Source organism: Jaculus jaculus, chromosome 5 (genome assembly GCF_020740685.1).
Source record: "Jaculus jaculus isolate mJacJac1 chromosome 5, mJacJac1.mat.Y.cur, whole genome shotgun sequence".
In the NCBI taxonomy this organism is placed as follows: domain Eukaryota; kingdom Metazoa; phylum Chordata; class Mammalia; order Rodentia; family Dipodidae; genus Jaculus; species Jaculus jaculus.
In genome coordinates, this window is record NC_059106.1 from 91,818,283 (window position 1) to 91,843,494 (window position 25,212).

Here is a 25,212-nt window from a genome sequence, read left to right on the forward strand (position 1 = left end):
CTATAAGTTCAGAGCACCATTACCTGACTTCACGTTTCTATACAAAATATAACTTTCTCCTTTCTTTTCTCCCTTCTTTCTTTCCCTTTGTCCTTCCTCCTTCTCTCTTTCCCTTTTTCATTCTTTTTTATTCTATTCTATTCTATTTATTCATTTATTTGCAAGCAGAGAGAGAAAGAGAGAAGAGAGACAGACAAAGACAGAATGGGTATACCAGGGCCTTTAATCACTACAAACTCCAGATGCATGTACCCCTTGTGCATTTGTCTTACATGGGTAATGGGGAATCAAACCTGGGTCCTTAGCTTTGCAGGCAAGCACCCTAACTGCTAAGCTAAGCCATCTCTCCAGACCCCCTTCCTTCCTTCCTTCCTTCCTTCCTTCCTTCCTTCCTTCCTTCCTTCCTTCCTTCCTTCCTTCCTTTCTTTTTTTCCTTCTTGACAAAGTCTCATGTAGCCCATGCTAGCCTTATTGTGTACCTGAGGCTGGCTATGACCTTCTGATCTTCCTGCCTCAGTCTCCCCAGTGCTAGGATTACGGCTGTGCACCACAATACTAGGCTTTGTTTGTTTGTTTGTTTGTTTTTCATTGCTAATTCCCCATCACCCAGAACAGTGCCCACTAGTGGTTACTTAACAAATATTTGTTGAATGAGCAAATATAAACACAAAGAATATCAATACAATCTGCAAATTTTCTTATACCAGTTCTTCTGATTTCTATGTGACGAGGTAAATGGTCTACCAGTGGAGAAGTAGTCACACCTGAAGTTTTCCAATGCTGTCTCTTTATTTCACATTGTACCTGTCCATTTCACAATCTTACACAATGTGTTTGCATGCCTACAACAGTGAGGCAACCCATCAATAGAAACATAGCCAGCCACACTAACAAATAAAATGGGATCACAAACATCTGTATTTCAAAGACCAAGGCTGGGTGTGGTGCATAATGCTTGTAATCTCAGCACTCAGGAGGCTAAAGTAGGAGGATTGCTGTGAGTTCCAGGCCAGCATGGAACAGAGTGATATTGAAAGGCCCAAGAATTCAGAAGCTCAGAAATACTATCACGCTCCAAGGGGAGCTTAAGCGGGCTCCCTGCATACCTCAAACTCCAGGCTTTACTCTCTGTTGGAAGCAAGTAAAGAATCCCTCTTCTCATTATATCAGAGCCCGCTCCTAATATAAAACTAGGTAAAAGGGCATGAGATAGCCCTCAAGGATGGGAAATAAGTAATAAAGTAAACCACTTACTTGGTTTCTGTAAATAGCCTGCACTATAAGCCTTACACTATAAGCCTTAATAGCCCACACTGTTAGCCTTAGTAGCTCGCACCATAAGCTGTAACAGCCTGCCTCAGATCACCAAGGTCACAGGAGACTGGTACCACACTCTGCTACTCCCACCCAAGGACCTGCGCAAATGCTGACCACCAAGGTCATAAACTAATTGGCTTAGAAACTATGGGGTGGCACAAACTGACTGGCTAACACCCTGCGGGGCTCCTAATATTAGAAAATGATTGGTCTAATGCACAGGCTTTGTTAGAAACCCTATAAAAACTGTCCTGTTCCTGCATTCGGGGCTCTGCAGTCCTCTACCCCTGTGAGGTGTACGACTGTGGGCCCCAGCGCGCTTGGAATAAAATCCTCTTGCAGTTTGCATCAAGACCGCTTCTCGTGAGTGATTTGGGGTGTCGCCTTATCCGGGCAGAGCGTGGGGGCCCCCTGCGGGGTTTTTTTCCTACAATATGTTGCCTCAAAAAAAAAGAACAAACAAAAACAAACAAACACAAAAAACCCCCAAACCTAGTAAAATAGAATAAGATCTGAATTTCAAGTAGCCATGTACCATTGAACATATTCTTCAACCTTCTTAAGCTCTGTTTTTCTTGTGTATAGAACAGAGACATAGCAAGCATATCAACAGATTGTTTAGAAGATTGAAATAGATAAATAATTTTTAGCATGGTGATAATGGTATATTCAAAAAACTTCCTAGGCTAAAGAGATGGCTTAGAGGTTAAGGTGCTTGCCTTCAATGCCAAAGGACACAGATTTGATTCCCCAGGACCCACATGAGCCAGATGCACAAGGTGGTACATGTTTCTGGAGTTCATTTGCAGTTGCTGGTGGCCCTGGAGCACCTATCCTCTCTCTTTAAAATAATTAAAATACAAATAAAAAAATATTTTTAAAGTTCCCAAGACTTGAGATCACAGATTGTTGAGATGAAATGTAACAAATTCATTGCAAAAGCTGGCAGAATGCGGGCCTAGTGATGCAGGCTTTTAGTCCCAGCACTCCTAAGATAATCACTGTGTCTGAGATAAAAGGAGTTTGAGGCCAACCTGGGGCTATGAGTGAGTTCAAGGTCAGTCTGGGCTACAGTCAGACTCTGCCTTGAAAAAAACAAACAACAACAGAACAAAACAAATAGCTTAAACCCCTGCTTATATTCAATTTTAAGCAATTTTTTTTTATTTTTTAATTTTTTATTTATTTTTATTTGAGAGCGACAGATACAGAGAGAAAGACAGATAGAGGGAGAGATAGAGAATGGGCGCACCAGGGCTTCCAGCCTCTGCAAACGAACTCCAGACGCGTGCGCCCCATTGTGCATCTGGCTAACGTGGGACCTGGGGAACCGAGCCTCGAACTGGGGTCCTTAGGCTTCACAGGCAAGCGCTTAACCGCTAAGCCATCTCTCCAGCCCTAAGCAAATTTTTATACTTCAGTGTTTTTCGGTAGAAGGCTGATGACATATCTTACTGTTGAGAAACATTGGTTTGACATTATTTTTCAACTGGAGGATTGCAAAAGACTACTTAGAAATTCTTTTTTAAAACAATTTTTTTTTTTTTTTTACCAGAAGTAAGGTCTTCTTTAACGATGGCAGAATTTAGCGTTGTGTGATTCCAAGCATCACGTTGGGCTAATTTTGGTGTGACCTGGGGAACTTAAACAAGAAGACAGAGTATCAGTTTCTTATATTTTGCATTCAAGTGGCCTGATTCCCTTTAGAGATAAAACAGCCAATGATATCCACAGGTTTGAAGTACAGAATAAAGGCAATGGCTTCAAGTGTGTTTCTTTTCTTTTGTTTATCTGGAATTGCATCTCTAAGGAGGCACTTCAGCACAGGCAATTAAAAAGTCCATAGGTAGAGGCTGGGGAAATGGCTCAGTCTGTCAAGTGCTTGAAGACCTGAATTTCATCTCCAGAACCCACACAAAGTATTGGGTGTGGTAGCGCATGCTTGTTATAGTTTGGCGGAAGCAAATACAAATGCATTGCCGGGGCTTGCCACCCAGCCAGTCTAGCCTAGTTGCTAAGCTCTAGGCCAATGACAGCTACTGTCTCCCAAAACAAATGTGGACAGAATTCCTGAGGAATGACACTGGAGACTGCCCTTTGGCCCAACAGGCACTGGCATATGCATGTGTATGCTCATGAACATACATATACATACGCATGCATTAAAAATTAAAAGTTAGGGCTGGAGAGATGGCTTAGTGGTTAAGCGCTTGCCTGTGAAGCCTAAGGACCCCGGTTCGAGGCTCGGTTCCCCAGGTCCCACGTTAGCCAGATGCACAAGGGGGCGCACACATCTGGAGTTCGTTTGCAGAGGCTGGAAGCCCTGGCGCGCCCATTCTCTCTCTCTCCCTCTATCTGTCTTTCTCTCTGTGTCTGTCACTCTCAAATAAATAAATAATTTAAAAAAAAATTAAAAGTTAAAAATAAGCTATGTAGGGCTTGTAAAACTCTAGTCACCTCCACTCATTTTACTTGACTCCTAGGTAACCAGGTAACTTTAATGAACTGAACTGTGAAATGTAGGAACATTTCATTGAAAATATGAGATCCGTTTTTCAAAAGCATACGACGGGCCACATACCTTATTCCATATGTATGCAGAATAACAAATCTATTCTTTTCAGTAGATAAAGGAGTGAAGTCCAAGTGGCCTTACTGGTTTTAAACGTGTGTTTTTTCACATTGTTTTGCCTTTGTAAGAAGCTCTATTTATTTATTAGCAGACACATTTGGGCTGTGACTCAATGTCACGACTCCTCTCGGCTTTCCTGTCCGTGTGGACTCTGGCCAGCACTGTCTAGCACCATGCTGTCACGCCCTACTGGTGAAGGCTTCTTGCAGGCTGAGGTGGGCCATGTCAGCAATAATTTACTTTCAGTCTGAACTAGAGAGTTCCACAGCAACCTTGCCCAGCTCTTCCTTTCTGACACTTGAAGCTGCCAGAGGTGACTGTAAAGACGCATCCTCCCAGGTGACAGAGAGCAGTTCTGGGGAAGGGTCAAGCTCAATGCCCAGCAAGCACTACTCAAGTACACTAAAATCCATTCTCCGATTCATCTTTTAAACATTTCTCAGAGGAAGATATATGTGTATGAAAATTGTTAGTAAAAAAGTTAAAAGTTGGTATAGTGGCACGTGCCTTTAATCTCAGCACTCAGGAGACTTAGGCAGGAGGATTGCTGAGTTCAAGGCTAGCCTGAGCTACAGAGTGAGTTCCAGGTCAGCCTGAGCTAGAGTGAAAGCTTGCTTTAAAAAACAACAAAACTGGGCTGGAGACATTGCTTAGTGATTAAAGGTGCTTGCTGGCAAAGCCTGGCAGCCTGGGTTTCACTTCCCAGGACCCACGTAAAGCCAAGTGGCAAATGTGTCTGGAATTTGTTTATAGCTGCACGAGGCCCTGGCATGCCTATTCTCTCTCTCTTAAATAAATAAATATTAGCATAAGCCAGAAAACCCAAAAGTTAACTTTTGTTTTCAGAGGGGAGGCACGTTTTGGTGGTCTAGCCACTGATAAGCTGCTCAGGCGCCAGGAGTAGCCCTGTGCCACAGTCCTGCAAAGAGCCCCCACTGAGCTCAGTGAGTCACAGAGGTACACGAAAGTGGACGTGGGACTAGCTCGGCATAAGGGGTTCAGCGGGAGGCGAAGGGAGGCAGGGGGAGGGAATGTGTGGTCCAAGCGCAACTTGGAGCCTCCCTGTCACCAGGCTTATGGAATAAGGTATGTGGCCCATCGTATGCTTTTGAAAAACGGATCTCATATTTTCAATGAAATGTTCCTACAGGCCTTCAGAAATTTTTGGAAAGGCTAATAAACATAAGCTCTATTAATCTACCAGAACTAAAAGATAAAAAAAGACCTGATTGCTGAAGATAAGGCTGTGGTAACAGGGCATTGGAATATCGTGCTGGAACCAAAAGGGAAATTGGCTCCCTCCTGGACAGCCCTCATAGTGCTGCAAAGTCCTATGGGAGCTGCTGGAGAACAACGGTCACCAGTAACATGAACAAGCAAACTGCCACATCAAGCACCCAGCCCCGAAGCACACGCTTGTGCAGTAGTGGCTCACAGCCTCTGCAGGTAACCAGCTGTTCTCTGATTAGACATGAGGCCCACTCAGGGGGAGAGAACTCATATCTGGTATTGGAAACCAAGTCAGAATCCCATGTCAGGAATCTCACAGACTTCCGAGAGAAGCCCCTGCTGCTCTGTGGCGAGCAAGTGTAGGCTTGCATAACAAAATGTCTCTGAAATAACTTTGTATGTCCCTTTCAACCCAAGCTTCTCTCGCTCTTGGTTGGAGAATCTGTTCTGTTTAATAGAAGACAGAGAAAACAGAGGAGAGCAAAGATCCATTGATAAGACATAAAGATAGCTGACTGTTGAACATGAGACTTGCCACCTCTACCACATCTGCCAGGGCCTAGGAGAAACTGCAGAGGAAGTGGTGACATGAATACTGCTATCCTGACAATCAGCTCCAGGGCGATGGTGACAGACATGGCGATCAATCAAAACTCATCAAAGCAGAAATTCAGAGGCTACAGAAAACTCAACACTAAATCAGACTGCCACCAGGCCTGCCGTGGTTCAGAACATTGTGGAAGAGCAGCTGGAAAGACTTTAAGAGCTACAGAGTGGGTAGGAATGCCCCGAGGCACGTTCTCCTTTTCCCTGCCCCTCTACCTCACAGCGACTGACTGAGGCCTTCATGACCCCACAGTGAACACCGTAACTGAGAAGGGCTCCCAGGAAAACAAGAGCAGGATGAGGCGATAAAACACTTTAACCTGTTACATATGAAATTAAAAAAAAAACAATAAAAGACAGTTTTCTATGAACAATGGGATTTTAGAAGATAAAAACATCTGAAAAACTGAAAGTTCTTTTTTGCTTTGACTCTTTCTTTTAACAGGGAAAGGAAAAGTTTCCCTCTGACTGACCATCAGACATTCTTACAGCTCCTCAATGCTTCACTAAGGTTCTTTTGCTTCCTGGAACATGGGCCCATCAAATTCCAAGAAATTAAGGTTATGACCAATGGCCACGTTCCCTCCTCGGGTTATGTTTGGCAGAGCAATGTTTATTCTCATGGAGTTCAAGCAGGAGCCTGCAGCTATGTTATTTTGAAGCTTTAGAATAGAAAGACATTAAACTGCAGCATAATTTTCTTGGTAAAATAGGCTTGTAGAGTATGTTGCTGTGTTATTTATTTATTTTTATTTGACAGAGAGAGGAGAGAATTGGCATGCTAGGGCCTCAGCCATGCAATCCAACTCTGGACGCTTGTGCCACCTAGTGGGTGTGTGCCACCTTGCACTTGCCTCACCTTCCTATATCTTACTTACATGGGATCTGGAGAGTAGAACATGGGCTCTTTGGCTTTGCAGGCAATCGCCTTAACCACTAAGCCATCTCTTCAGTTCCACTTTCATTATTTGAAAACTAGCATCTTTTACATCAGATGTGTGTGTGGTGTGTGTTTGCATGTGTGTGTGATATTGTGTGCTGTATGATGTGTATGTGTTCATGTGTGTGACTCTAGGAGTGCCTGTGCCACAGTGTGCATATAGAAGTCACAAGACAACTTTTGGGTGTCAGTCATCACCTTCTGCCTCCTTGGAGACAGGATTTCATATCATTCACTGCTGCGTTAGCCAAGCTAGCTGGTTTGTGAGTTTTGGGCAGGTTCTCCTGCCTCCTCTTCCCTTCTTACCTGTCATCACGGTTGGGATATAAACACCGGGCACCTTATCTGGCTTTTTAAATGGGTATGGGGGTTCCTAACATGGGTACTCATGCTTGCATGGCAAGCTCTTTATTCATGAGCCATCTCCTTAGCCTCCCAAAATAGCATTTTTCCTTAAAAATAATAAATGTTGCTCACTTGCTTTTGGTACAGGTCAGTGTTGTAATTCTGCTGTATGGTCTGTAGGTGATTATTTGGCACTGAAAACTTCATTGGGTTATTAGTTCATATCATATAAAAATGATTTTCATAGCTGACTTAATGAGCACATGCAATCTTTAAATGCAGCGTGGGGTCTGCTATCCCAGTTACAAATTAGCCAGGCGTAATCATTTAAGTTGCACAAAAGCCCTTAAAAAGAAGTGCTTCATTATGATCGGATAATGTCACAAATTGTTAGATAGTGGAAGCAGGACAACCTATAGAGAAGATTGTCCAAGGAGAAGTCAAGCCCATTACAAAATGTTTTATCACCGGACTGCAATGATGCCATGCAGACTGTGTTCTTCGTGGCATACTGCCACCAAGTGGCTAGTCCATTTTTTTGTGAAACATACTTAACATTTTTCATTATAAAAGTAAAAAATATAATAAAGAAAAAATATTTTAATAGGAAAAGTAACAAAGAGAAAAATAACCTGGCTATACTCCTTAACTTACTAGCTATTAGTATTTTACAAGTCTGTCCCACAGCAAGGGCTGAGTTATGCCCCTTATTCCAATGTTGTGCTTGAGAATACTCAAAAACCCAAAATTGGGCATAGTGGCACATGCTTTAATCACAGCACCTGGGAGGCTGAGGTGGGGGCGTTGCTGTGAGTTCGAGTAGATTTGGTCAATTTAGCCAGTTTGGTAGCTAAAGACAATGCTGAGCTTTCAGTTTTGTCGAAGAAAAATAAACTACATTTCTCCCTTGAAACCACCCCAACTTCTTTCCAGATATTATCTTCTGTGATGATAACTCAATATCAAGTATATGAACCATATCAAAATTCTTCCCAGATCTGTGATGATTTGGGGTTATTTTGTTTTTTTCTAAGTAGGGTCTTGTTCTATCCCAGGCTGATGTGGAATTCACTGTGTAGTCTCTTCTAAAAGAATGGAAATTCTCATTCAATTCTGACATGTATTCTGTGCTGGTCACTAGTTCCATAAGCGCATAACTTCACACCTGCAGCAGGACAAGTTCGGGCGAGACGCCACAATTTTCCCCGCCAGCCGTCGGCCCTAGAAGACTCGGCGCTTGCCTTCTGGCTGTCCATGCCCTTAGTACTGCCTGGCCTCACAAGGTTCTGGGCCCCATCACGATGTACTACTGGGCTAATGCGTTGAGCACTAACTCTTTGAATCCTTTTTGTTAAACTTATTTATTTGAGAGAGAGAAAGAGGAAGGAGAGAGAGAAAGAGGAAGAAGAAGAAGGAGAAGGAGGAGGAGGAGAAGGAGAAAGAGAGAGAACGGGCATGCCAGGTCTTCTAGCCATTGCAAATGAACTCCAGATACATGTGCCACCTTGTGCATCTGGCTTTATGTGGGTATTTGGGAATTTGAATCTGGATCCTTTGGCTTTGCAGGTAAGAACCTTAACCACTAAGTCATCTCTCCAGCCCATCTTTGAATCTTTTGCCTAGAGTTATTTTCTCTCTAAAACCAACCATTTTCTTTGAGTATTAAAATAATACATACTAATAATGAATGCTTAAAAAGTATAGAAGAAGTGCTGGAGATATTGCTCAATGGTTGAGGCACTTGCTTGCAAAGCCTAATGACCTGGGTTAGATTCCCCAGTAATGACATAAAGCCAGATGCACAAAGTTGTACATGTGTCTGGAGTTCATTTGCAGTGGCTGGAGGCCCTGGTGCACCCATTCTCTCTCTCCGTCTGCTTACAATAAATAAATAAATAAATAAATAAATAAATAAATAAATAAAGATTTAAAAAGTATAGAAGAGCATGAAGAAGCACACACAATGCCATATGTCTTCAAAAGCTACACAATTATTTTCATCATTTGTTAAGTATTTGTGTGTATAATAGAGATCACACTCTTTAATAAGCATGTTCATTTTTTCATTTAATATTGTTTAAGGAGCTTTTTCTTATTTAAAGTTATTCCAGGCATTGTTAAAAATTAAAAATAAAATAAAAACATTGGAATTAACTGTGTCATCTCAGGGTAGCCTTGAACTCATGTCAATCCTCCTACCTCTGCCTCCCAAGTGCTGGGATTAAAGGCGTGCGCCACCACGCCCAGCTAAAAAGGTGTGTTTTTACAAGTTATTGGTAAGTACTAGTACTGAATCAGTTCAGCCCTGTGGAATTTAATATCATTAGTCCAAAGGCAAAGATTTGGACTAGCCTATGCTTATTAGCAAGGTGAAGATACTGGCCAGACTTATCAGGTAGGCACCAGAACTGAAGGCAGAGAAAACAGCACATTGAAAACAAACATCAGCACGTCTTGAAAGACAAGTCAGATCTTGAGTCATCTCATGTTCTAGTGAATTATGTCAGCCATATATACTCAAGATGGCAAAGTGTGTATAGATAACCAAGGAGTTCTCTAACTCATACATTCCTTCACTGTGCTTGCTTAGTATGTTTAGAGAGAGAAAAAAGATGAATAAATATACAAATGGCAGTCATATTGTTAAGGCAAAGAATAGGAAAAGGAAAAAAAACAACAATAGAAACCATCCAAGAAACTTTACGAAGTTCTGTGGACCACACAGAGGCGAGGGTCCCCATGTAAGAATGGCAACTGTCACATGTGTCTGTGGTCAAGGGCTCTTCAGAGTTATAGCCTTGCTCTTAGGCATAGTATATCCCTGATCCTGGCTTGGAATAGTCTAGGAGACTGCTGTGTGGCTGTTTCCTGATCATTGAAACATTTCCTCCTGAAGTAAAAAAGGAGGATCAAAAGACAAAGGGAGGCAAAGAAAGAACCCTAGGAGACTTAGTACAGTTACCAAAGTCACAGCCTCCTTTCTTACTATATAGTAAGGTATATGGCAAGTACTTGCTGGTGGCTGCATGCTTCTTGTGGTACGCAATAAGACACGTAACTAAGGCTGAGCTACCTGAGAGTGGAGCATCCTTAGTGGGAACCCCAGGCTGGTTATTTTTCACTATGTGGTATGGGATATCATGTGTTCTGAAGAAGTGGGCTCTTCCATATGAGTATGGGGATCCCCCCAAATGGCTGATAGACCAGAGAATATACTATAATTCCTGAAAATAGACAGTACTTAGGGAAGGGGATTGTAAGCAGGCTGTGGTGACAGTTACATAGCCTTTGTTATGGGCAATAAGCTATACACTTGAAGTTCAGCTGTCTATCCAGAAAGTACTAGCCTGTATAGAGGAGGAATTACAATAGTAAAAAGATATATGGGGCTGGAGAGATGGCTTAGCAGTTAAGCGCTTGCCTGTGAAGCCTAAGGAGCCCTGTTGGAGGCTCATTTCCCCAGGACCCATGTTAGCCAGATGCACAGGGGGGCGCACACATCTGGAGTTTGTTTGCAGTGGCTAGAAGCCCTGGTACGTCCATTCTCTCTTTCTCTCTGCCTGTTTCTCTCTCTGTCTGTCACTCTCACATAAATAAGAATAAACAAAAAAAATTAAAAAAGATATATGGATGCTGTCTTTTTCATTAGCCTCTGATTTGGTAGAACAAACAGAGATAAGGGAGGGTGGGATGGATGTGTAGGCTTGCCAGTTCTTACAGCTGCTGATATGCAAGGGAAAGAGATCATCCTGGCTTTGGTTATCCAGGCTGGGTGTCCTGTACTCTGAGGGTCAGTTGGTGGGCCACAGCATCTGCTGACCTACAATTGTCTGTAACAGGGGAGAACACACAGTAGTGAGTAGTTGGGTACTGTGACCCACTACTGATGTACTATTTAGAAAGTCATGGTTCAGTTTCTACATTTGTAAAATGGCGGTCATTATACAACCAAGTATGGTAGACGTGAAAATGAAACAAGCACATAGGCAGGAGTGCTTTATAAATGTAAGTCAATAATATCCATTTGAATAAATCTGCCATATTATTCTAGATTTCATTAAAAAATCATTGAATTACTAAACACATTCTGTTATAAATTGGTATGTACATCCCTAAGAATTCTTACAATATCAACTTTAAGATACAATCTTAAATTAAAATTCAACTTTCAAATAGGGGCCTGATAATTATTATTGAAAATTATTCTCTTAATGATGTATTTCTAAGACTTTTGCATAGAGGGTGTCCCAAAAACCTCTTGGCTAGTCAGACTCTAATGGTTCCTTTTATCTAATGGGCAGTCAAATGTGTGTCAAAGTGCCTTGAAATCATAGTTCTAAGATGTTACAATAAGGGTGATAGTGATACTAATGTGAGTATAATTAGTAAATCATTTCTGAAAAGAAAAATAGAACCTAGTGTACAAACTGCATTTAACAGGCAGACATTTTCAGGACCGTGGAGCTGTTGTGGAATAGTGTGACAATTAGAATTTGGTTCACTTTATCGTTGAGTTACAACTGAAATCTGTTTAGCTAAGAAACTAGTATTCTATGCCATGAGTAAATTCATATAAAATTAAGTTAATATTAGAAACAAGATAATTTCTAAAGATATATATCAGCTAGTTTTTTTTGAGGACTAATTAATTCCATGTTTAAGTGTTTTAATTCTTCCTGGTTGTTGTGCATATAGAGATAACACCCAGGGTGTTTATAAAATGGCATCAGCTTCAGAGAAGCTTCCAGAGCAATCATCTGTGGAAGCAGAGCTTTTGGAGACAGACAGTGAACATGTATTGTGAGCAAGCACCCTAGGTTGTTTTGAGCCCAGGAATGCTTGAGAACCATTTCACAAGTCCGAGTCAGCTTTAAGAAAATCAGAGCAAAATGATCATTTAAATGTGACTACCAATCTTGGAACAGTTTTGTTAATTTTTGTAGAAGTCAAGCAGCAAAAGTACTTTGAAAAGATAGGTCAAAAGAGAAGCTTAAGAAAATAAAATGACCATGGGATATATTTTATAATCATGGAAAATGTTAATAAAAATTAAAAAAAAATAAATAAAATGTATAAAACCACTCACCTGTTTTGGGTGTTTTGTGGACAAAGGGTGAACTCCAGGGCTGCCAGTATCTTTTACCTGTTTCCTGACATCTCACCTGAAATACATATTTGGTGTTTGGCTCTAAGTAGAATTCTGACTGCTGTATAGATGTGAAGTTGGTGTCGAATCCTTTAACCTACAATAAATGCACAGCGGGAATAAAGCGACATGGTGTGCCATGAAAATAGTTATTTCACCAGCAAGCTCCCAGGTGAGCTTTGAGGGATTTTCCTGTCTCCTCCTTCCTTCTCATCCCTAGACATGCTAGGATTACACACCCAGGAAAAATTTAAAAAGTAACAAAAAAGCCAGGCTCCTTGGCACACACCTTTAATCCCAGCCAGTACTCAGGAGGCTGAGGATCCTTGTAAGACTACATAGTGCCTGAGATCAGATAGTGAATTTGAGGTCAGCCAGGGCTAGAGTGAGACCCTGCCTCGAAAACAAAACACAAATGAATACAGAACAATAACATACACAGTTATTCTAGGGACTGGGGAGATAGCTCAGCAGTTAAAGGTGCTTGTTTGCAAAGGCTGTGGACCCAGGTTCAATTCTTCAGTTACCATATAAAGCCAGATGCACAAAGTGGTACATGCATCTGGAATCTGGCATTTATTTTCAGCAACATCTCTGTCTCTCTGTCTTTATCTCTTCCTTACAAATAAATTAAAAAAATGTATTAAAAAAAACTCAGCTATTCCATTTGGCAGAAATGTTTGGCATATCTACTGTATTCTGGGCATTCTCATAGACCTAGAGAAAACAATGAAGACTAGAGAACTATGTATAAAATTTACATAATCACATGTATGTCTTAAATATTAAAAACAAAATTCATGGGTTAGAGAGATGGCTTAGCAGTTAAGGCATTTGCCTATAAAGCCAAAGGATCCCAGTTTGATTCTCCAAGACCCACATAAGCCAGATGCACAAGGGGGTGCATGCATCTGGAGTTTGTTTGCTGTGGCTGGAGGCCCTGGCATGCTCATTCTCTCTCTTTCTCTATCTGCCTCTCTCTGTTTCTCACTTGTTCTCTCAAAATGGATAAATAAAATTTTAAAAATTGAAATATTAAAAAATTCACATTGATTTGTATTTGACAACTCTCCCAAGCTTTTAAATCTCAAAGAAGTCTAAAATGTTTGGAATAGCTAATTTTAATGGCATAGGAAAATGGAGTATTTAATAGCAATTGTTTGAATCCTCTGTAGTTGAATAGATAAATTTTTCCCCCAAAAGCTGAAATGAGTTAATTTATGAAAAATTAGAAAAAAATTACTTATAAGCAAAGCTGTTAAGTTGGTCTCCATTGTATATTTATGCAAATTATACAAGGCCTATCATGTAAACGTATATATATGCATATATACGAAATATTTTTAAAAGTTGAACTATGAAAATAAGAAAAAAATAACTGGGAAAGTTGCAAATGTTTATTTTTATTTTTTTGTTCCCAAGACACTATAATCTGCAATAACATATTGGAAAAATGACCCCATATGAGTTGATCTAGCTAAAAGAGGAACAAAGGGATTTTTCTCAGCATCTTCAGTATATCACAGCAAGTGAGTGACTGAAAAAGGTGACACACGATTGAAAGGCAGACATAAATTATGTCTAGAAATGCATTTATGGAGCAACTGGGAGAAAATAAGTACTAGATACTTGTGGAAGAGAAAGTGAAAATTCTTGCATTAACCAGTCTTGACATCAATCTTTAAAACCTACATTGCACTGAAAATGTAAAACTCATGAAAACACACATTCAGGGAATGTCATTGCTGAGCTTCCCCAGCTATGTCCTTGGCATTTCCTGCTCTGTGAATGTGACTGGGAGGCATGCAGGGAGCCCAGGGTGCAGGAAAGAGTGATAGGGGAATTTGGGGTATCTTTGAGTTCGATGGAGCTTTTCTCAGCTCTTAATTGGGCTGTAACTCAAGGGTTAGGGTGCCAGGTGCTCATGGCCACACAAAACTTGCATTGAGTCAGTGGCCTCAGGGTTTTGTCTTATGAATTTTGGCAAATAAAAATCCATAAACCATAGAAAGGGAAGTTCAGAAATACTTATGTATCTTTTATTTTTCTTTTTCCAAAATTTTTTTTATTAACAACTTCCATGATTATGAAAAAATATCCCATGGTTAATACTCTCCCTCCTCCCACTTTCCCCTTTGAAACCCCATTCTCCCCACCCCAATCAGTTTCTCTTTTATTTTGATGTCATGATCTTTTCCTCCTATTATTGCTTATGTATCTTTTAAAAATTTAAATTTATTTGTTTGAGAGAGAGGTAGGGAGAGACAGAGAGAAAGAGGCAGATAGATTGAGAAACTGGGGATGCCAGGGCCTCCAACTACTGCAAACAAACTCCAGATGCATATGCCACCTTTTGCATCTGCCTTACATGGGTCCTGGGGAATCAAACCTAGGTCCTTTGGCTTTGCAGGCAAGTGCCTTAACCACTAAGCCATCTCTCCAGCCCCCAGAAATATCTTATTATAGAGCTCAAGAGAAGGAAAGTAGGCAGAGCTCCTGCCCAGGTGGGGTCCCATGCAATGGGAAAGCCTACCTGGAGACCCTGGTTGGAGTCCCATAAATTCCCACAAGGAATTTACTAGATGGGGATTGAGCTGCTCAGTCTAGTTTCAGTTCTCATACCAGATATCCAGTGTGGTTTTTTCATTCAGGTGTCCTCCATAAACATAGGTGTTCAGAATGCTAGGTTCCCAGCTGATGGCAATTGGGAATTAACACATCCTGGTGGTGGTGTATTGTTGGTGGTGGGATTATGGGTGTTATAGCCAGTTTCCCCATGCCAGTGTTTGGCACACTTTCCTGTTGCTATGGTATACCATATGTTGGCCAGGGGGTGATGTCCACCTTCTGCTCATGCCATAGTTTCCCCTGCCATCATGGAGCTTCCCCCTCAAGCCTGTAAGCCAAAATAAACCTCTTTTTTTCCCCCCAAGCTGCTCTTGGTTGGGTGGTTTCTACCAGCAATGCAGACATGACTGCAACAGTAAAGTGGTACCGAGGAGTGGTATTGCTGCTAGACACCTGACTGTGTGGCTTTGGCCTTTTGGAACTGATTTTCAAAAGGAATGTGGGAGGATTTGAAACTTTAGCCTAAGAGACGCCTCACAGTGCTGTAAGTACAGATTGATGGACTATTCTGGTCAGAGTTGAAACACCTGAATGCAGTAAGAACTATGGGCTGTGAGAGGTTTGGCTTATGAGAGTGAGAAAGAGCTTTGCTTGGACTGGGCTAGCAGTTTGTGTGGGAAGCTGGCTGTTATGCCCGTGTCCTGAGAAGTTGTGCAGGGTTGCTTTGTGTAGAAATGAACTGGTGTGAGCAGAGGGATATGGCACACAAAAAAAGAATCTTTGGGTGCACTGCTGCCCATTTAGCTACAATTGAGAGATTACAACTTTTGAGATTGGGCCAGCTGACCTGTACTGGGGTAACAAGAAGAATGTAGACTCTTGAAGGGGCCTGAGTGCTCAAGGAGTGTCCTGTTCTTCAAAGTCTGCTTTATTCCCCCCTGGATTAACAAATTGGCACCCCACCTGGTATTGTGGAGTATAAGAAATGCAGGAAGGAGAGGGTTATTGAGTTTGTAACACGGTCTTGTGTTTTGGAAACAGCCATGGGCAGTGTGAAGCAGGTTGCTGGATGCCTGCATGGAGACCCGATAGAGCCTTGAGGATGAACTGTGGGTTGCAGTGGAGGCTCAGTGGAGATGCCAGGACCATGAGATGGCTGCTAAGGAAAGCTGCTGGCCCTGATGAAGTTTTCCAGGACTGTGAGTAGCCTAGCTGGAGGGCAGAATTGGAATGACAGAGACTTGTTGCTGATTAGAATTATTGGATTTGGAGATTTGTCACTGGAGATTTGTTGGATTTGAAGCTACAGACTTTGATGTTTGCCCTCGTTGTTTTAAATCTTACATTGGTTGAATATTTCTTTGCTGTGCCCAATGCCACCTTTTGCAGTATGAATATTTATTCTGTGCCATTATGGGTGTTTTAGAGGAATTTTTGGGTATTATGGCCAGTTACAAGACCTTGGATTATGGGGATGTTGAACATCATTGAGACTGATAAAAACTATGGGGACTTTTAAAGTTGGACTGAATGCATTGCACTTTAAATAAAATTAGGTGTTCTGAATGCTAGGCTCCCAGCTACTGAAGATTTGGGAATTAACGCCTCCTGGAGGCAGTGTATTGTTGGCAGTGGGCTTATGGGTGTTATAGCCAGTTTCCCCATGCCAGTGTTTGGCACACTCTACTGTCCCTGTTGTCCACCTGATGTTGGTTAGGGGGTGATGTCCACCCTCTGCTCATGCCATCATTTTCCCTGGCATCATGGAGCTTCACCCTCAAGCCTGCAAGCCAAAATAAACCTCTTTTCCCCACAAGTTGCTCTTGGTTGGGTGATTTCTACCAGCAATGAGAACCTGACTGCAATATCCAGATACCACCAGGTTTCTAGGAGATGGGATAAGCCCATTCATATTTCTAGGAAAGGGAATTATCCTTCTTGGAAGTGGGAGATTTTCCAGGAATTCTGACAATTCTGGCCATTAGCCAGATGGAGGATGTGAGGACTCCTTTAGGGAAAAAGATAAAAACGAACCAGATCTTTCCTTGACAAGGTCATTTTACTTTATGTTTGGGGACCCTTCTACCCCTAAACTGCCTCAAGATTTCACTTATTGTTCCACATTCTGCGCCGTATACGCCTCTCTTGTAGAAGACCTGTCTTTCTCCAATGTGTTGCAAACCATTATGTTATTAGATCTGTTTTCTCACAGGAAAGAGATACCATAAAGCACAGCCAGAATTCCCAAACAGAAGAATCTTTATTTTGTTTTTTGAGGTAGTGTGTCACTCTAGTCCAGGCTGACCTGGAATTCACTATGTAGACTCAGGGTGGCCTTGAACTCACAGTGATCCTTCTACTTCTGCCTCACGAGTGCTGGGATTAAAGGCGTGTGCCACCACACCTGGGTAAGAATCTTTTTTTTTTTTTTTCTTTTTTTGAGGCAAGCCCAACAGACTGCCATTTATTTTTAAATGTGAGGGGGGGGAGGCGGGTGGAGAATTAGTGTGCCACTGCAATTGAACTCAAACACACGTGCCTCCTTGTGCGCATGTGCAACTTTGCGCACTTGTGTCACTGTGTGTCTGGCTTACATGAGATCTGGAGAGTTGAACACGAGTCCTTAAGTTTCGCAGGCAAGTGCCTTAACCACTAAGCCATCTCTCCAGCCTAAGGATTTTTTTTTTTAATATTTTATTCACGAGAGAGAGAGAGAGACAGAGAAAGAGAGAGAAAGAGAGAGACAGAATGCATGGGCATGCCACACATCATTAAGTGTCTCAGTTTCAGTCTCTCTTGCTAGGTGGTCTGAAAAGTTGTTAGCACTCTGTGAAATTTCTTTTCAGGAGACAAGCCACTCCCCCCTCCCCCTCCCCCGGCTGGCATCAGCATGAGATTCCTGGGGAAATCCCCATTTCATAAGGTTCATTTTTCAATGTTCTAACAGCTAAAATGATGGGAACATGTGTCTCTTTAGAATATATTCATTCTTGCCAGGAAACTTATCTCTCTCAGAAAGGAATGTCACACAGTGCTGGCAACTTGACAGACCACCTTGAAGAGAGACTGGCACCCACACAGTGATGAGTGGGACAGTACCTGGACCAGAACTTCTTAGCTTATGCATATGTCTGGCCCATTACTTAAACTCAACCTTGATGTTAGGACCCCGAAGTGGACCTGGGGGGAGTCACTGGATCTCTCTTCCCAATGTGCACACATTGAATGAATCTACTTTCAGTAGTAATTTGGTTCTTTTAGTTGGCTAGTTGGGGGTGAGTGGCCCAGCCTGGTATTCTAGGACTGCTGGAGCACAGGCTATGCCCTGGCTTTGATGATGCTGTGAGCACTCTAACAGTGAAGATCAAGAACATACAAAAGTGGGGCATGGTGGCACACACCTTTAATCCCAGCACTCAGGAGGCAAAGATAGTAGGATCACTGTAAGTTCAAGGCCAGCCTGAGACTACATAGTGAATTCCAAGTCAACCTGGGTTAGAGTTAAGCCCTACCTCAGACACACACACATGTGTACATGTGTGCACACACACAGAGCAAGGACCAAGATGGCTGACTGAGGTAACTGCTGACTGTCTTTGCATCGTTGATTGACATCTCCATATCATTAATTTTGCAAAACTGTTTCTTCTTCTTCTTCTTCTTTTTTTTTTGAGGTAAGGTCTCACTCTAGCCAAGGCTGACCTGGAATTCACTATGTAGTCTCAGGGTAGCCTCGAACTCATGGTGATCCCCCTACTTCTGCCTCCCTAGTGTTGGGATTAAAGTCAACTGCCACCACGCCCAGCCCTAAAACTGCTTCTTTCCATCATGCTTATGAATCCATGATGCACCCAGAAAGCCACATATAAGGACAGAAAAAGGAAACCCTATTCTAGGAAAATTCAGATCTACTCCTGGAATTCCCTGCTACAGTCTATGAAAGGAGTGATCAAAAATGCCAGAAATGGGGCTGGAGAGATGGCTTAGCGGTTAAGCGCTTGCCTGTGAAGCCTAAGGACCCCGGTTCCAGGCTCGGTTCCCCAGGTCCCACGTTAGCCAGATGCACAAGGGGGCGCACGCATCTGGAGTTCGTTTGCAGAGGCTGGAAGCCCTGGCGTGCCCATACTCTCTCTCCCTCTATCTGTCTTTCTCTCTGTGTCTGTCACTCTCAAATAAATAAATTAATTAATTTAAAAAAAAGCCAGAAATATTTTCAGCCAGGCATAGTGATGCACGTCTTTAATCCCAGTACTCGGGAGGCAGAGGTGGGAGGATCACCGTGAGTTCAAGGCTACCCTGAGACTACATAGTGAATTCCAGGTCAGCCTGTGCTACAGCGAGACCCTACCTCTAACAACAAAACAGACAAAACAATGCCTTCCTCTCCAGCACATATCCTCTCTGTAGTAAAACTTGCTTCTGTAAGAAGTCAAATCAAATAACCAATCTATTTTCAAATATGTAAATAGATACAAAGGAGTTACTCTGATTGCAATTAATCCACCCCTCCTCCAGAGGGCTCCATGACCAAGCCCACGTAGGCATGACCCCAAGTGATAAAGGTTTGATGGTCTCAAAGTGTTGGAATGTGGAACTAGATGGACCAATGTAAGTGAAAGAGGGGAGCTCAGGAAATGAAGATTGTGCCTCCTTAAATTGCCCAGCCAATGGGGGAAAAGAGGAGAAGGGGCTTATCTTCGGGTTATAGAATCTGGTACTCTTGGGATGAGCACCATTTTACTTAAGCTCTCACTCATCTCAGCAGACACAAAAGGAAGACTGCCTTGTTTTTGCCTCTCAGAGTCTTCTGAACTCATGATTATAAGGCCAGGTACTTTCTCTCTTGCCAGCCTCAGGGCTTGTCTGGGATTTCTGTATTTGAGGAGAGACACCCTTTATTGTCTGCTGAGTGGAAGGTTCATACTGCTCCATCTTTGGGCAGCCTCCCCTGACAGACCTTTGTTTCTCCCAAGCCCTCCAGGCAAAGATCCAAGGCAAACAGATGCAGAGGTATTTGGAGAACTCACTAGGGTGGTGAAAGGGACATCTTGACCATGGTGGCCAGGCAATCTTGCATATTAGACATGGTAAAAAAGTGGATCTGGGGCTGGAGAGATGGCTTAGGGGTTAAGGCAATTGCCTGCAAAGCCAAAGGACCCAGGTTTAATTCCCTAGGACCCACCTAAGCCAGATACAACAGGTGGTGCATGTCTGGAGTTTGTAACAGCTGGAGGCCCTGGTGTGTCCATTCTCTCTTTCTCTCTCTCCCTCTCTCTGAAATAAACAAAAAATAAATTTTTTTAAAGTGCTCTTGTTGTTGGGGCATTTTGAGAGGCCGTGTGTGTGTGTGTGTGTGTGTGTGTGTGTGTGTGTGTGTGTGTGATGTAGACATGAAGTTGAGTCGGGAGTCCCAATCCTCTTGTGAGGGAAATGGCTGGAGATGGATGAGGCAAGTCCAGCGGAGTGCAAACAACCTCTAGTTGGGTGTGGGGGTTTGGTAACTCAACAGGACCTTGCTGGTGTGTGAGATATCCCTTTAGGGGAGTGAGTACAAGGAACAAAGTCACAGGAGTCACAGTGGCAATTGAAAATGGGAAACCAAGGGTCCAAGTCTAAGAAGCAGTAGGGAAAGGAAATCCCCTCCTATATCCCACCAGGCAGTCCACTGGATGAATGCTAAGGTGCCGGGAGGAGAGCTCTTTACTAAGAGACAAGGAAAACAAAAATGATCAAATATTGCTGCTTTATCTGACCAAGGAAACCCATTGGTAGACCCTCTGTCTTTTGGCCAAAATGTGGTTCTGATGAAGATTGGGTATGCCAAACTTTTGTTCTTAAAAAAAAAAAAATACAAGAAGAGAGAGAGAAATGGAGAGAGAGAGAGAGAGAGAGAGAGAGAGAGAGAATGAAAATGGACACACCACCAGAGCCACTTGCCTCTGCAAATAAACTCCAGATTCATGTGCCATTTTGTGCATCTGACTTTATGTGGGTCCTGGAGACTCTAACCCAGACCATCAGGCTTTGCAACCAAGCTCCTTTAAGCACTGAGTCATCTCTCCAGCCAAAACTTGGATCTTTATGTTAATGACAACACCTGCTTCCTCCAGATGAAGTCGATTTTGTTCTTTGTTAGCCACAAGAAACTACTCCTATGTTTCTCCTAGAAGCCAACTAAGAGGACAAATAAGGATAAATCCTCGGGACCCTCCATGATGCCTGCCATCTCCTTACATCCCACAAAATCCAGGACCAGAGAGAGGAAGGGAGAGGAGAATATGGAAGCCCACAAAATGGGGGCCCACAAGATAGATGATCACCAAGGGAGGAAGAGGGCTCTCCTCTTCCCCTCCTGGCCCATACTCTGGCTCTGGAAGGAGCTAGAACTATGCAAAAAGGACACAGAAACTTTCTTTTTGCCCAAGATGCTCCTACTCTGGTGAGTCCCTATAGGGTCAGGGTTCTTGGGTTTGTAAATGCCCCACTCACTCCTACTGAGGTGAGCAGCTTTAAACAAGTCATGCAGTCTCTTCTAGAAGACCCCTTGGTCATGCAGAGCATCTGGATAAGGTTTTATTCCTAGTACATGGGCAGAGATGATGTCTATTCTAGATATTCTGTTTACAGGGGAGGAGAACGAATGATTCAAAGTGCAGCTTTTGATATCTGAGAAAGGCAGCATCTCCTGCCCAGGGGGTTCCTGCTGCAAATGAAGTTTCCCAATACAGGTCCCAGATGGGACAATAATTGTGGTGGTATGGATCAGATATCATGTGTTTTGATACTTGGTCTTCAGCTGGGGGCAATTTGGGAGGTGGAGTCTTGCTGGAGGAGGTGTGTTACTGGGATAGGCTTAGGGGTGTTATAGCCAGCTTCCTAGCTTCACCTTGTTAGAACTTAGCTCACTCTCTTCTGCTGTTTTTGACCTGCTGTGGCCATGCTTTCCCCCGCCATCATGAAGCTTTCTCTTGAGACTATAACCCAAAATAAAATTTTAAAAAGATAAAAAAAAACAGAACCCTTCCTCCCATCAGATACTTTTTTGGTCAGGTGCTTTATCTCAGCAAGGAGAAGGTGTGGTGGTGTGAATATAATGCCCCCATACCCTTAGGTATTTTTGATTACAATTAAGCTTTCTATTTAGTCTTTAGCAGGTAGAGCCCTGCTGGAAGAGGTGTGTTACAGTGGTCAGATCTTGTGTCCGGCCTATTGTGTGTTCAGAGTCAGCTCGTGCTGGGTGGTGCTGGTTCTTCTCTCTCTGCTATGAATGCTTGATGAAGTGATCCAGCTCCTTCCACAGGATGAAGCTTTCCCTGGAATCTGTAAGCCTGAGATAAAGCCTTTCCTCCCATAAACTTCTTCTGGTCAGGTGTTTGTCACAGCATTGAGAAGGGAACTGCAACAATAACAATCCTGATGATGGGCCTGATGATGAAAGACCTTCGGGAGCTAATCTTTCCTACGTAGAGAATCTGCCCCGAGCCTACAGAATATTATAAAGGCCTTTGAAATTCAGCAGAAACAAGGAGGAGGCTTCCTTGGCCTTCCTCTAGAGGCTCAGGGACCAAATAAGAAAGTACTCAGGGTTTAATCCATAAGATCTAGTGGGATAGGGCCTCCTTGAGGTTCATTTGTTACAAAGAGTTGACCTGACATTGCTAGAAAACTCCATAAGATAGCTGGATGGAAAATGAAAGATTAGTTAAGGAGTCCTGGAATGGTGACTCAGCATTTAAAGGTACTTATTTGCAACCCTTGATGGTCCATGTTTGACTCCTAAGTACTTATATAAAGCCAGATGCACAAAGTGGTGCATATATCTGGAGTTTTTTTTCCTCCCAGTGGCACCTAAAGATGGACTTGAGATTGCTGGGATTTTTATTTGTTCCTCTTCCTATTTTGGCCACATTAAATACATCTCTCTTTGCTTTGCACCATCATTACGCCATTAGTTAGCAAACTGAGGACAGGTTCTCTAACCTATTGGGGCTGCTGAGGCCCAGGATTGTACACTAACAACTCTGGTTAAGACATTAAGTAATTTACCTTTGGGGTGTCTAGTTTGTCTAGATATTCACTTTTTACTTTAAGCTCATCCAAGACTAAGACCTAAAAGGTAATAATTCTTTACATTGTACATGTTTTGATCAAAAAAGAGACATCCATAAGTCTAAGTTCTACATTTTGAATGTTTTCCCCTTGGATACCTGTCAAATTTTAGCATAGAATACTTCAATTATATATCCATGATTGCTGATATAAATTTCATCCTCAGATAATTACAAGGAACTAAAATAAGGTAACTTTTAGTTGAAGGCTTGGTCTACTTAGCAATTTACACAAAGTGAAATATTTTTGGGAAAAAAACACTGTTTGACAGCATAGTGTAATGATTAAACTACCATGGTTACTTCTTTTGTTTTTTGAGGTAAGGTCTTGCTCTAGTTCAGGCTAACCTGGAATTCACTATATAGTCCCAGGGTGGCCTCAAACTCACAGTGATCCTCCTATCTCTGCCTCCAGAGTGCTGGGACTAAAGGTGTGTTCTACCACACCAGGCCTACCATGGTTTTAATACCATATTTAATATAATAAATTTATTTAATACCATATCAAACAAAGACATGAAAGTGAATTCAGTGTTAACATTGATCATGTGCTTTTATTTTAAATAATGCACTAATATTTTAAGAAATAATGAAAGCTTAGCTTACATTCCAAGTTTGGTTTGTTTCCGCCTTGTATCTCACTTCACAGAAAACCTTTCCAATCTTGGTTTTGCTATTCCAATGAACTATGGTCTTGGCCAAAGTAGCATTTATAGTCTCAGCCTTGGAAATGATGGATGCAGAAGGAATCACTAAGACAAAAGCAGACAAAAACAAAGTGGTTAAAAACTGCATAAGGAGAAATTAGTATATTTTTCATCAATATATAGACATGTTAAAACTCAAAGTACAGACTTCTGGGTAAGATGGGCATGTAGTAGCTACACCAAAGCAGCCGAGGGAGGGAAATAAGAAGAAAAACAGCAGAATACACTCTTCTACCAAAAAGTGAAAGTGTATAAGGAGCTATAAACCACAGCAGAGAAGCAGGAGAGACCCAGAGCTTCCAGCAAGCAAAAACCAAACAGAATCCTGCTGAGGTCCCATCAGCCTCAGTCTGCATGCCTGCCCACCCAGCCTGGTGCAGAACTGCAGGAGCAGAAGCCAGGTTCCACTCACAACAGCCTCCTGAAACCTAAAGGGAAAGACAGCAGGGAGCAGCTGAGCAGCTGTTGAAGGAAACCACAAATGGAACCAGCTGAAGAGCTCTGGTACAACTGCAGGCATCTTGGACAACCTCGCATCCCCCAACCGGCAGCACCATGACCCACCAGAAAACTCATTCACCACCACTCTTCTGCTGCATGGCATCCAGCATAGCTGATCAGAACACCAAATCCAGCGACCCAGGCAGCCTGAGTCCTCAGAGCTACAGAGAGGGATCAAGGTGGGCAGCCAGCATTGGTGAGATTGGAAGCCATCCCCAAAGGTAACAAGGACTACTTACACAAAGCCAGCTACATAGGCCCGTACTGTACGTGCTAATCTCCCCTTCTAAGTCAGGGCATGTTATGTATTAGATTTGATTGATGTACACTTGGTCAGCATTACTGTCCTTAAATAATCTGCCAGTCAGAACGCCGGATCCACAGTGTAATAGAGAGGGATTGAGGTGGGCACTCAGCATAGGTGAGATCAGAAGCCATTCCAAAAGGTAACAGGAACTACTTACACAAAGGCAGGTACATAGGCCTATATTGGAAGTGCTAATCTCATTTCCCATGATAGGAAAAGTTATATATTACATATTTTTAGTTGGCTTTGCCATTCTCAAACAGCTGTATTTTGGTGTTGACTATTGTTGTCTTTGATGCTTTCTGATTTATAGGGCCTTTTTTTTCTTCTGTCATTATTGAGGACAGAGTCTGACTTGGCCCCAGACTGACCTTGAACCCATTTCAGACCAGAAATCTCAACCTCCCAGTTGACAGAATTAAGGGTGCAGGGCAAAACACAAACCCTTTGGTACTTTGGCTTTATTAGATTATCTGTTTATTTTATTTTATTTGAGGGGGGGGGGGAGAATGAGTACACCAGGGCCTCTAGCCACTGCAAATGAACTCCAAATGCGTGCATCACCTTGCGCATCTGGCTTATATGGGTCCTGGGGAATTGAACCTGAGTCCTTAGGCTTCATAGGCAAGTGCCTTAACTACTAAGCAATCTCCCCAGTCCAGATTATCTATTTGTTTTAATCCCCACTCTTGCTTAAATACTCTGTGCTGGTTTTGAATGAATGTGTGTGTGTGTGTGTGTGTGTGTGTGTGTGTGTGTGTGTGTGTGTATTGTTCAGTTAAATTTTAGAATTTTCCAGCAATTT

The 25,212-nt window shown here is 42.5% G+C and overlaps 1 protein-coding gene across 1 annotated transcript in view; it reads right to left on the reverse strand.

Moving 5' to 3' along the window:
* Il23r (interleukin 23 receptor) overlaps positions 1 to 25,212 on the reverse strand; it is a 61,272-nt gene that overhangs the window by 6,465 nt on the left and 29,595 nt on the right. The window contains exons 5-7 of the mRNA XM_045148628.1: positions 23,499 to 23,644; positions 12,157 to 12,313; positions 2,870 to 2,959 (exon numbers count right to left, since the gene is read on the reverse strand). Coding sequence (XP_045004563.1) covers positions 2,870 to 2,959; positions 12,157 to 12,313; positions 23,499 to 23,644 — 393 coding nt within the window. The remainder of the gene's footprint in view (positions 1 to 2,869; positions 2,960 to 12,156; positions 12,314 to 23,498; positions 23,645 to 25,212) is intronic.